The following is a 13,305-nucleotide window of genomic DNA, read 5'->3' on the forward strand; positions in this document are numbered from 1 at the left end:
GCCTCTGAGGCTTTGGGTTCAAGTCCCATGACAGGATCTTGAGCCCATAATGCAGGTTGACTCTGCAATATCGAACTGACTGTGTACTCTCAGATGTACTGTACTCTGTGTACTCTCAGATGTACTGTACTCTGTGTACTCTCAGATGTACTGTACTCTGTGTACTCTCAGATGTACTGTACTCTGTGTACTCTCAGATGTACTGAACTCTGTGTACTCTCAGATGTACTGAACTCTGTGTACTCTCAGATGTACTGAACTCTGTGTAATCTCAGATGTACTGTACTCTGTGTACTCTCAGATGTACTGTACTCTGTGTACTCTCAGATGTACTGAACTCTGTGTACTCTCAGATGTACTGTACTCTGTGTGCTCTCAGATGTACTGTACTCTGTGTACTCTTAGATGTACTGAACTCTGTGTACTCTCAGATGTACTGAACTCTGTGTACTCTCAGATGTACTGAACTCTGTGTACTCTCAGATGTACTGAACTCTGTGTACTCTCAGATGTACTGTACTCTGTGTGCTCTCAGATGTACTGTACTCTGTGTACTCTCAGATGTACTGAACTCTGTGTACTCTCAGATGTACTGAACTCTGTGTACTGTCAGATGTACTGAACTCTGTGTACTCTGTGTACTCTCAGATGTACTGAACTCTGTGTACTCTCAGATGTACTGTACTCTGTGTACTCTCAGATGTACTGTACTCTGTGTACTCTCAGATGAACTGTACTCTGTGTACTCTCAGATGTACTGAACTCTGTGTACTCTCAGATGTACTGAACTCTGTGTACTCTCAGAAGTACTGAACTCTGTGTACTCTCAGATGAACTGAACTCTGTGTACGCTGTGTAGTCTCAGATGTACTGTACTCTGTGTACTCTCAGATGTACTGAACTCTGTGTACTCTCAGATGTACTGTACTCTGTGTACTCTCAGATATACTGTACTCTGTGTACTCTCAGATGTACTGTACACTGTGTACTCTCAGATGTACTGAACTCTGTGTACTCTCAGATGTACTGAACTCTGTGTACTCTCAGACGTACTGAACTCTGTGTACTCTCAGATGTACTGAACTCTGTGTACTCTCAGACGTACTGAACTCTGTGTACTCTCAGACGTACTGAACTCTGTGTACTCTCAGATGTACTGAACTCTGTGTACTCTCAGATGTACTGTACTCTGTGTACTCTCAGATGTACTGAACTCTGTGTACTCTCAGATGTACTGAACTCTGTGTACTCTCAGATGTACTGAACTCTGTGTACTCTCAGATGTACTGAACTCTGTGTACTCTCAGATGTACTGAACTCTGTGTACTCTCAGATGTACTGAACTCTGTGTACTCTCAGATGTACTGTACTCTGTGTACTCTCAGATGTACTGAACTCTGTGTACTCTCAGATGTACTGAACTCTGTGTACTCTCAGATGTACTGTACTCTGTGTACTCTCAGATGTACTGAACTCTGTGTACTCTCAGATGTACTGTACTCTGTGTACTCTCAGATGTACTGAACTCTGTGTACTCTCAGATGTACTGAACTCTGTGTACTCTCAGATGTACTGTACTCTGTGTACTCTCAGATGTACTGAACTCTGTGTACTCTCAGATGTACTGAACTCTGCGAACTCTCAGATGTACTGAACTCTGTGTACTCTCAGATGTACTGAACTCTGTGTACTCTCAGATGTACTGTACTCTGTGTACTCTCAGATGTACTGAACTCTGTGTACTCTCAGATGTACTGAACTCTGTGTACTCTCAGACGTACTGAACTCTGTGTACTCTCAGACGTACTGAACTCTGTGTACTCTCAGATGTACTGAACTCTGTGTACTCTCAGATGTACTGTACTCTGTGTACTCTCAGATGTACTGAACTCTGTGTACTCTCAGATGTACTGAACTCTGTGTACTCTCAGATGTACTGAACTCTGTGTACTCTCAGATGTACTGTACTCTGTGTACTCTCAGATGAACTGAACTCTGTGTACTCTCAGATGTACTGAACTCTGTGTACTCTCAGATGTACTGTACTCTGTGTACTCTCAGATGTACTGAACTCTGTGTACTCTCAGATGTACTGTACTTTGTGTACTCTCAGATGTACTGTACTTTGTGTACTCTCAGATGTACTGTACTCTGTGTACTCTCAGATGTACTGAACTCTGTGTACTCTCAGATGAACTGAACTCTGTGTAGTCTCAGATGTACTGTACTCTGTGTACTCTCAGATGTACTGAACTCTGTGTACTCTCAGATGTACTGAACTCTGTGTACTCTCAGATGTACTGAACTCTGTGTACTCTCAGACGTACTGAACTCTGTGTACTCTCAGATGTACTGAACTCTGTGTACTCTCAGATGTACTGTACTCTGTGTACTCTCAGACGTACTGAACTCTGTGTACTCTCAGACGTACTGAACTCTGTGTACTCTCAGATGTACTGAACTCTGTGTACTCTCAGATGTACTGTACTCTGTGTACTCTCAGATGTACTGAACTCTGTGTACTCTCAGATGTACTGAACTCTGTGTACTCTCAGATGTACTGAACTCTGTGTACTCTCAGATGTACTGAACTCTGTGTACTCTCAGATGTACTGAACTCTGTGTACTCTCAGATGTACTGAACTCTGTGTACTCTCAGATGTACTGAACTCTGTGTACTCTCAGACGTACTGAACTCTGTGTACTCTCAGATGTACTGAACTCTGTGTACTCTCAGATGTACTGTACTCTGTGTACTCTCAGACGTACTGAACTCTGTGTACTCTCAGACGTACTGAACTCTGTGTACTCTCAGATGTACTGAACTCTGTGTACTCTCAGATGTACTGTACTCTGTGTACTCTCAGATGTACTGAACTCTGTGTACTCTCAGATGTACTGAACTCTGTGTACTCTCAGATGTACTGAACTCTGTGTACTCTCAGATGTACTGAACTCTGTGTACTCTCAGATGAACTGAACTCTGTGTACTCTCAGATGTACTGAACTCTGTGTACTCTCAGATGTACTGAACTCTGTGTACTGTCAGATGTACTGAACTCTGTGTACTCTCAGATGTACTGAACTCTGTGTACTCTCAGATGTACTGAACTCTGTGTACTCTCAGATGTACTGAACTCTGTGTACTCTCAGATGTACTGTACTCTGTGTACTCTCAGATGTACTGAACTCTGTGTACTCTCAGATGTACTGAACTCTGTGTACTCTCAGATGTACTGAACTCTGTGTACTCTCAGATGTACTGAACTCTGTGTACTCTCAGATGTACTGAACTCTGTGTACTCTCAGATGTACTGAACTCTGTGTACTCTCAGATGTACTGTACTCTGTGTACTCTCAGATGTACTGAACTCTGTGTACTTTCAGATGTACTGAACTCTGTGTACTCTCAGATGTACTGTACTCTGTGTACTCTCAGATGTACTGTACTCTGTGTACTCTCAGATGTACTGAACTCTGTGTACTCTCAGATGTACTGAACTCTGTGTACTCTCAGATGTACTGAACTCTGTGTACTCTCAGATGCACTGAACTCTGTGTACTCTCAGACGTACTGAACTCTGTGTACTCTCAGACGTACTGAACTCTGTGTACTCTCAGATGTACTGAACTCTGTGTACTCTCAGATGTACTGAACTCTGTGTACTCTCAGACGTACTGAACTCTGTGTACTCTCAGATGTACTGAACTCTGTGTACTCTCAGACGTACTGAACTCTGTGTACTCTCAGACGTACTGAACTCTGTGTACTCTCAGATGTACTGAACTCTGTGTACTCTCAGACGTACTGAACTCTGTGTACTCTCAGATGTACTGAACTCTGTGTACTCTCAGATGTACTGAACTCTGTGTACTCTCAGATGTACTGAACTCTGTGTACTCTCAGACTTACTGAACTCTGTGTACTCTCAGATGTACTGAACTCTGTGTACTCTCAGACGTACTGAACTCTGTGTACTCTCAGACGTACTGAACTCTGTGTACTCTCAGATGTACTGAACTCTGTGTACTCTCAGACGTACTGAACTCTGTGTACTCTCAGATGTACTGAACTCTGTGTACTCTCAGACGTACTGAACTCTGTGTACTCTCAGATGTACTGAACTCTGTGTACTCTCAGATGTACTGAACTCTGTGTACTCTCAGATGTACTGAACTCTGTGTACTCTCAGACGTACTGAACTCTGTGTACTCTCAGATGTACTGAACTCTGTGTACTCTCAGACGTACTGAACTCTGTGTACTCTCAGATGTACTGAACTCTGTGTACTCTCAGACGTACTGAACTCTGTGTACTCTCAGATGGTCGGGCTGTATTCTCTGATTTCGCGGCTAGGTGCCGATGCCGGCGTGGGATCAGTGGCGTTTTACGATGCCAAAACCAGAGCTGAACCCTCACCGATTCCGGGACCGGTGAGGGGCGAGCAGCGGCACTGGGCAAAACCCCCGGCTCCCGCGGCAAAAGCGGCCGGAGAATGGCGGGGTCCGAGTCCGCGCATGCTCAGGGCGACGACCTGCAGCGGCCGCGCCGTACAACATGGCATCGGCTGCACGCGGACCCGGCCTGTCAGATAGTGCCACCCCCAACCACCCCCCACCAGTCCCCCCAGCCCTTGCCGAAGCCCACCCCCCCCGGCCAGCGGCACATCTCCCCCCCCCCCGCCCTAACTGGACACAGTTCGCAGCCGCCATGCGAGGTTGACGGAAACTCCGAGCACAAGTGACCCACGCGGTCGGGAACACGGCCCATTGGGGGAGGGCATTCAGGTGACGTCCCGAGGCGGTCCCAATGGCGGGCGGCGTACTCCCCGATGATGCCGTTTTCAGGGGGCGGAGCATCCGAAAACAGGCGCCGCCCCCGATTCGCTCGCAAAGAGGCATTCTCCGGCTGATTACGATATCGGGGGCGGGTAACGGAGAGTGTGGCCCGCTGTGTTTGAGATGTAACTTAAACTGATGCTCAGGTGAATGTTAAAGGTCTCACAGCTATGTTCGATGAAGAGCTGACACAACATTTAACCTTTAAGCAGCATCGCAAAACAATATTCTTTTGGACATTGCTTCACCTCCTCCCCTCTTTCCGCTACCTCTTGTCCTTTGCCTCCCTTCTCTCCCTTTCCATCCCCTCCCTCCCTCATCTTTCTGTCTCCCCTCACCATTCCTACCTCTCCTGCTCTTTCATTTTTTGCCTCCTCTTTTATCATTCCTTCATCTTCCTCCAAGTCTCTCTGACTCGTCCCCCTTCCCTCCCTCCCACTCCCTCCCACTCCCTTCCCACTCCTTCCCACTCCCTCCCACTCCCTTCCCACTCCCTCCCACTCCCTTCCCACTCCTTCCCACTCCCTTCCCACTCCCTCCCACTCCCTTCCCACACCCTTCCCACTCCCTCCCACTCCCTTCCCACTCCTTCCCACTCCCTTCCCACTCCCTCCCATTCCCTTCCCACACCCTTCCCACTCCTTCCCACTCCTTCCCACTCCCTTCCCACTCCCTCCCATTCCCTTCCCACTCCTTCCCACTCCCTTCCCACTCCCTCCCACTCCCTTCCCACACCCTTCCCACTCCTTCCCACTCCCTCCCACTCCCTTCCCACTCCCTCCCACTCCCTTCCCACTCCTTCCCACTCCCTTCCCACTCCCTCCCACTCCCTTCCCACACCATTCCCACTCCCTCCCACTCCCTCCCACTCCTTTCCCACTCCCTTCCCACTCCCTCCCATTCCCTTCTTCCAACAGCTGCCACCTCCCCCCACCCCCCCACTCTCTCCTTCCCTATGTCTCTGCTTTCTTATCACTCTCTTTATCCCCACTCCATCTCTCCGTCCTTTTCCTTCATAAGACCATAAGACATAGGAGCAGAATTAGGCCACTCGGCCCATCGAGTCTGCTCCACCATTCAATCATGGCTGATATTTTCTCATCCCCATTCTCCTGCCTTCTCCCCATAACCTCTGATCCCCTTATTAATCAAGAACCTATCTATCTCTGTCTTAAAGACACTCAGTGATTTGGCCTCCACAGCCTTCTGCGGCAAAGAGTTCCACAGATTCACCACCCTCTGGCTGAAGAAATTCCTCCTCATCTCTGTTTTAAAGGATCGTCCCTTTAGTCTGAGATGGTGTCCTCTGGTTCTAGTTTTTACTACAAGTGGAAACATCCTCTCCACGTCCACTCTATCCAGGCCTCGCAGTATTCTGTAAGTTTTAATAAGATCCCCCCTCATCCTTCTAAACTCCAACGAATACAGACCAGAGTCCTCGCCGTTCCTCATACAACAAGCTCTTCATTCCAGGGATCATTCTTGTGAACCTCCTCTGGACCCTTTCCAAGGCCAGCACATCCTTCCTTAGATAGGGGGCCTAAAACTGCTCACAATACTCCAAATGGGGTCTGACCCGAGCCTTATACAGCCTCAGAAGTACATCCCTGCTCTTGTATTCTAGCCCTGTCGACATGAATACGAACATTGCATTGCATCCTAACTGCCGACTGAACCTGCACGTTAACCTTAAGAGAATCGTGAACAAGGACTCGCAAGTCCCTTTGTGCTTCTGATTTCCGAAGCATTTCTCCATTTAGAAAATAGTCTGTGCCTAAATTCCTTCTTCCAAAGTGCATAACCTCACACTTTTCCACATTGTATTCCATCTGCCACTTCTTTGCCCACTCTCCGAGCCTGTCCAAATCTTTCTGCAGCCCCCCCTGCTTTCTCAATACTACCTGTCCCTCTACAGATCTTTGTATCATCTGCAAACTTAGCAACAGCGCCTTCAGTTCCTTCACACTCTCTCTCCCTGCCCTTTCTTCTCTCACACTCTCTCTCGTACACACATCTCACCAGAGAGCAGCACTCCATGGTCGCATGTCTGGTACATGCGACAGGATTTCTGTGATGACAACTGTTGCCGATGACACCTGCGGGTGTTTTTGTTTAACTCACAGTTGGCGGCGGCAGGATTGGGGCTGGAGATGCTCAGGGGCCGAGGACATGCGGCAAACCCCTTCTGTTCTGGAACAGGAAAACACAGCGTTACTTCGAGGTAATTCTTTCAAACCAAGCTGGTAATGGGAGAGGACGGAGGGTCCTCAAGGCAAATTATTGACCTGACATCAAAGGTGTGACTGATATTTAATCCCAGATTGAAATGTGAGAATCGAGGATGAAATTCTGCTTCCCGCCCAACTCCGAAATATTCAGGGGACAATTTTACCCTCATCTGCCCATCGGGAGACTGTTGGGATTGGAAGCAAAGGTGTTTTCACACCTCTCCAATTTTGCATGAGGAAAAGTGCAAACATTCCAGCCCTTTGATCGTGGCTCCCCCCCCCACTATTCCCATATCCCATGGTTCCATGAGTTTCCAAAAATGTACTAACAATGAGTGTTTGATGGGGACAGTGTAGAGGGAGCTTTACTCTGCATCTTACCCCGTGCTGTACCTGTCCTGGGAGTGTTTGATGGGGACAGTGTAGAGGGAGCTTTACTCTGTATCTAACCCCATGCTGTACCTGTCCTGGGAATGTTTGATGGGGACAAGTGTCGAGGGAGCTTTACTCTGTATCTAACCCCGTGCTATACCTGTCCTGGGAGTGTTTGATGGGGACAGTGTAGAGGGAGCTTTACTCTGTATCTAACCCCGTGCTGTACCTGCCCTGGGAGTGTTTGATGGGGACAGTGTAGAGGGAGCTTTACTCTGTATCTAACCCCGTGCTATACCTGTCCTGGGAGTGTTTGATGGGGACAGTGTAGAGGGAGCTTTACTCTGTATCTAACCCCATGCTGTACCTGTCCTGGGAGTGTTTGATGGGGACAGTGTAGAGGGAGCTTTACTCTGTATCTAACCCCATGCTGTACCTGTCCTGGGCGTGTTTGATGGGGACAGTGTAGAGGGAGATTTACTCTGTATCTAACCCCGTGCTGTACCTGTCCTGGGAGTGTTTGATGGGGACAGTGTAGAGGGAGCTTTACTCTGTATCTAACCCCGTGCTATACCTGTCCTGGGAGTGTTTCATGGGGACAGTGTAGAGGGAGCTTTACTCTGTATCTAACCCCGTGCTGTACCTGTCCTGGGAGTATTTGATGGGGGCAGTGTTGAGGGAACTTTACTCTGTATCTAACCCCGTGCTGTACCTGTCCTGGGAGTGTTTGATGGGGACAGTGTAGAGGGAGCTTTACTCTGTATCTAACCCCGTGCTGTACCTGTCCTGGGAGTGTTTGATGGGGACAGTGTAGAGGGAGCTTTACTCTGTATCTAACCCCGTGCTGTACCTGTCCTGGGAGTGTTTGATGGGGACAGTGTAGAGGGAGCTTTACTCTGTATCTTACCCCGTGCTGTACCTGTCCTGGGAGTGTTTGATGGGGACAGTGTAGAGGGAGCTTTACTCTGTATCTAACCCCGTGCTGTACCTGTCCTGGGAGTGTTTGATGGGGACAGTGTTGAGGGAACTTTACTCTGTATCTAACCCCGTGCTGTACCTGTCCTGGGAGTGTTTGATGGGGACAGTGTAGAGGGAGCTTTACTCTGTATCTCACCATGTGCTGTACCTGTCCTGGGAGTGTTTGATGGGGTCAGTGTAGAGGGAGTTTTACTCTGTATCTAACCCCGTGCTGTACCTGTCCTGGGAGTGTTTGATGGGGACAGTATAGAGGGAGCTTTACTCTGTATCTCACCCTGTGCTGTACCTCTCCTGGGAGTGTTTGATGGGGACAGTGTAGAGGGAGATTTACTGTGTATCTAACCCCGTGCTGTACCTGTCCAGGAAATGTTTGATGGGGACAGTGTAGAGGGAGCTTTACTCTGTATCTAACCCCGCGCTGTACCTGTCCTGGGAGTGTTTGATGGGGACAGTGTAGAGGGAGCTTTACTGTGTATCTAACCCCGTGCTGTACCTGTCCTGGGAGTGTTTGATGGGGGCAGTGTAAAGGGAGATTTACTCTGTATCTCACCCCGTGCTGTAACCACCCCGTGGATTATGTACTCAAGGTGAATGAGGTAGAAGTTAATGAAGACACTAACCTACACAGCGGAGTCTCTGCTCTTTGTACACATCCTTCTGTCCCACTACGAGAGGTATGAAATGTATCTCGCACAGTCCCACGAGGCGCTCCTCTCTGCGGGGTCTCCCCCCAGCATTGCGCACCTCCCTGTTCGGACTGTTGCTGGCAGCCTGGGCTTTCAGTCTGTTCCTTGCTCGTTCTTTGGCATTGAGCCGCTCGTTCCGACTGGTCCTTCTCTTCAACAGGTTCTCACAGCGACTCTTCAGGCCCAGCGTCATGCACTCATAGTTACCTGGGGGCATATCAGCAATCGTGCTCACACACTCTTCACCTTACCCACAGCACAAGAAATGATTTAATCCATTGTCTCTCACTCCCCCATTGTAAATCTGACTTCACGTATTGATTCCCTTCCCTTTTAAAGGCTGTTTTGCATTCAATACCTTCTTTCTGGTGGCATATGAACTTTCTGCACAAGAAAATCAGCTCCTAATTCCTGCCTTTGTTGTATTCATGTGTGTCTGTTCATCCATCTCCCTCTCTGCTCGCTGATCTACATTTGCTCTCAGTCGTGGAACACCTCAGCTCGACTCTGCCTTGTTTCCTCCAGGGCTTTGCCCCTTCTGATGTCACCCAGTTGCTATGGAGCCTGGGAGCCAGTGTCCAGTGTGTATCACAGGGATCCGTGCTGGACCCCCTATTGTTTGTCATTGATATAAATATAATGTGGAGATGCCGGCGTTGGGCTGGGGTGAGCACAGTAAGAAGTCTTACAACACCAGGTTAAAGTCCAACAGGTTTGTTTCGAATCACTAGCTTTCGGAGCGCTGCTCCTTCCTCAGGTGAATGAAGAGGTATGTTCCAGAAACACATATATAGACAAATTCAAAGATGCCAGACGATGCTTGTAATGCGAGCATTAGCAGGTGATTAAATCTTTACAGATCCAGAGATGGGGTAACCCCAGGTTAAAGAGGTGTGAATTGTCTCAAGCCAGGACAGTTGGTAGGATTTCGCAGGCCAGATGGTGGGGGATGAATGTAATGCGACATGAATCCCAGGTCCCGGTTGAGGCCGCACTCATGTGTGCGGAACTTGGCTATACATTTCTGCTCGGCGATTCTGCGTTGTCGCGCGTCCTGAAGGCCGCCTTGCAGAACGCTTACCCGGAGATCAGAGGCTGAATGCCCTTGACTGCTGAAGTGTTCCCCGACTGGAAGGGAACATTCCTGCCTGGTGATTGTCGCGCGATGTCCGTTCATTCGTTGTCGCAGCGTCTGCATGGTCTCGCCATCCTACCAACTGTCCTGGCTTGATGCAATTCACACCTCTTTAACCTGGGGTTACCCCATCTCTGGATCTGTAAAGATTTAATCACCTGCTAATGCTCGCATTCCTAGCATTGTTTGGCATCTTTGAGTTTGTCTATATATGTGTTTCTGGAACATACCTCTTCATTCACCTGAGGAAGGAGCAGCGCTCCGAAAGCTAGTGACATTGAAACAAACCGATTTATATAAACGACATAGATGACTATGTGGGGGTAGGATCAGTAAGTTTGCGGATGACCCAAAGATTGGCCGGGTGGTTAACAGTGAGGCTTAGAGTCTTGGGTTACAGGAAGATACAGACGGGAAGGTCAAATGGGCAGAAAAGTGGCAGATGGAATTTAACCCACAAAAGTGTGAGGTGTTACACTTTGGAAGGAGTAATGTGACGAGGAAGTATTCAATGAGTGACACCACACTGGGAAGTGTTTAGTCCATAGGTCTCTGAAAGGGCGGCACGGTACCACAGTGGTTAGCACTGTTGCTTCACCGCTCCAGGGTCCCGGGTTCGATTCCCGGCTTGGGTCACTGTCTGTGCGGAGTCTGCACGTTCTCCCCGTGTCTGCGTGGGTTTCCTCCGGGTGCTCCGGTTTCCTCCCACAAGTCCCGAGAGACGTGCTGTTAGGTGAATAGGACGTTCTGAATTATCCCTCTGTGTACCCGAACAGGCGCCGGAGTGTGGCGACTAGGAGCTTTTCACAGTAACTACATTGCAATGTTAATGTAAGCCTACTTGTGACAATAAAGATTTTTTTTGAATGCGGTAGGGCAGGTTAATAGGGTGATGAAAAAGTCAAATGGGACACTTGCGCTTATCAATCGGGGCATTGATTACTAAAGCAGGGAGGTCATGTTGGAGTTGGAGAGAACTTCGGTGAGGCCACAGCTGGAGCACTGTGTGCAGATCTGGTCGCCGCATTATAGGAAGGGTGTGATTGCACTGGAGGGGGTGCAGAGGAGATTCACCAGGATGTTGCCTGGGGTGGAACATTTAAGTTATGAAGAGAGGGTGGGATAGGCTGGGGTTGTTTTCTCTGATGTGGAGATGCCGGTGTTGGACTGGGGTGAGCACAGTAAGAAGTCTCACAACACCAGGTTAAAGTCCAACAGGTTTGTTTTGAATCACTAGCTTTCGGAGCGCTGCTCCTTCCTCAGGTTGGATTTTGTTTATTGTCACGTGTACCGAGGGACAGTGAAAAGTATTTTTTGGCGAGCAGCTCAACAGATCATTAAGTACATGGGAAGAAAAGAAAAAGAAAACTCATAATAGGGCAACACAAGGAACACAATGTAAATACACAACACCGGCATCGGATGAAGCATACAGGGTGTAGTGTTAATGAGGTCAGTCCATAAGAGGGTCGTTTAGGAGTCTGGTGACAGTGGGGAAGAAGCTGTTTTTGAGTCTGTTCGTGCGTGTTCTCAGACTGCTGTATCTCCTGCCCGATGGAAGAAGAGTGAAGAACCCTAACCCACCTCTTCACTCACCTGAGGAAGGAGCAGTGCTCCGAAAGCTAGTGATTCGAAACAAACCTGTTGGACTTTAATCTGGTGTTGTAAGACTTCTTACTGTTTTCTCTGGAGCAGAGAAGACTGAGGGGCGACCTGATCGAGGTGGACAGGATTATGAGGGGCATGGACAGGGTGGGTAGGGAACAGCTGTTCCCCTTAGTTTAAGGGTCGGTTACGAGGGGGACACAAGTTCAAGGTAAGGGGCAGGGGGTAAGGGAGGCGGGGGGCTGTGAAAACTTATTTTACCCATAAGACCATAAGACATAGGAGCAAAATTATGCCTCTGGCCCTTTGAGTCTGCTCCCAGAGGGTGGAGAGGGTCAGGAACGCGCTGCCTGGGTGGGTGGTGAGGGTCTGGAACGCGCTGCCTGGGTGGGTGGTGAGGGTCTGGAACGCGCTGCCTGGGTGGGTGGTGAGGGTCTGGAACGCGCTGCCTGGGTGGGTGGTGAGGGTCTGGAACGCGCTGCCTGGGTGGGTGGTGAGGGTCTGGAACGCGCTGCCTGGGTGGGTGGTGAGGGTCTGGAACGCGCTGCCTGGGTGGGTGGTGAGGGTCTGGAACGCGCTGCCTGGGTGGGTGGTGAGGGTCTGGAACGCGCTGCCTGGGTGGGTGGTGAGGGTCTGGAACGCGCTGCCTGGGTGGGTGGTGAGGGTCTGGAACGCGCTGCCTGGGTGGGTGGTGAGGGTCTGGAACGCGCTGCCTGGGTGGGTGGTGAGGGTCTGGAACGCGCTGCCTGGGTGGGTGGTGAGGGTCTGGAACGCGCTGCCTGGGAGGGTGGTGAGGGTCTGGAACGCGCTGCCTGGGTGGGTGGTGAGGGTCTGGAACGCGCTGCCTGGGTGAGTGTCGAGGCGGGTTGCCTCACATCCTTCAACAAGTGCCTGTCTAGTAATAACATTCGAGGCTCTGAGCCAAGTAAGTGGGATTAGGTCAGTCGGTCAGGCGTTTTACATGTGTCAGTGCACACAAGATGGGCCGAAGAGCCTCTTCTGCACTGTGAGATTTTGTAATTGTATTCAGTAATCGCCACCCCTAAACCCTGCCTAGATATCTGCGCTCCTGCAGTTCCAGCCTCTGGTACATCGTGGAATGAAACCAGCCTCTGTTGGTGGCCATTATGTGCCTGGGTCCTCAGACATTGAGGCCGGGATTCTCCAATCCCGCGGCAGAGAGTCCGTGCCGTCGTAAACGCCGTCGCATTTTACGGCGGCGCGAACGGGCCGCTGCCAGGACTAATTCCGGCCCCTACAGGGGGCCAGCACGGCGCTGGAGACCGGTTCGCTCCAGCTGCCAATTCCAGCGCGAACTGTGTGCTGCGGGATCCGCGGATGCGCAGCGGCCTCCTTCAACGTGCCGGCCCCGACGCAACATGGCGCAGGACTACAGGGGCCGGCACGTAGGAAAGGAGGCCCCCAGCCACAAAGGCTGGCCCGCCGATCGGTGGGCGCCGAT

The 13,305-nt window shown here is 49.9% G+C and overlaps 1 protein-coding gene across 2 annotated transcripts in view; it reads right to left on the reverse strand.

The window, feature by feature from the left end:
* Positions 1-13,305, reverse strand: part of LOC140386279 (uncharacterized) — a 53,408-nt gene that overhangs the window by 26,951 nt on the left and 13,152 nt on the right. The window contains exons 2-3 of one of the 2 annotated variants that reach the window (XM_072468685.1): positions 9,038-9,310; positions 6,961-7,029 (exon numbers count right to left, since the gene is read on the reverse strand). In XM_072468685.1, the coding sequence (XP_072324786.1) occupies positions 6,961-7,029; positions 9,038-9,310 (342 nt within the window). Of the gene's footprint in view, positions 1-6,858; positions 7,030-9,037; positions 9,311-13,305 lie in introns of both variants that reach the window. The other variant, XM_072468684.1, reaches the window with a different exon arrangement.

Source organism: Scyliorhinus torazame, chromosome 2 (genome assembly GCF_047496885.1).
Source record: "Scyliorhinus torazame isolate Kashiwa2021f chromosome 2, sScyTor2.1, whole genome shotgun sequence".
Classification (NCBI taxonomy): Eukaryota; Metazoa; Chordata; class Chondrichthyes; order Carcharhiniformes; family Scyliorhinidae; genus Scyliorhinus; species Scyliorhinus torazame.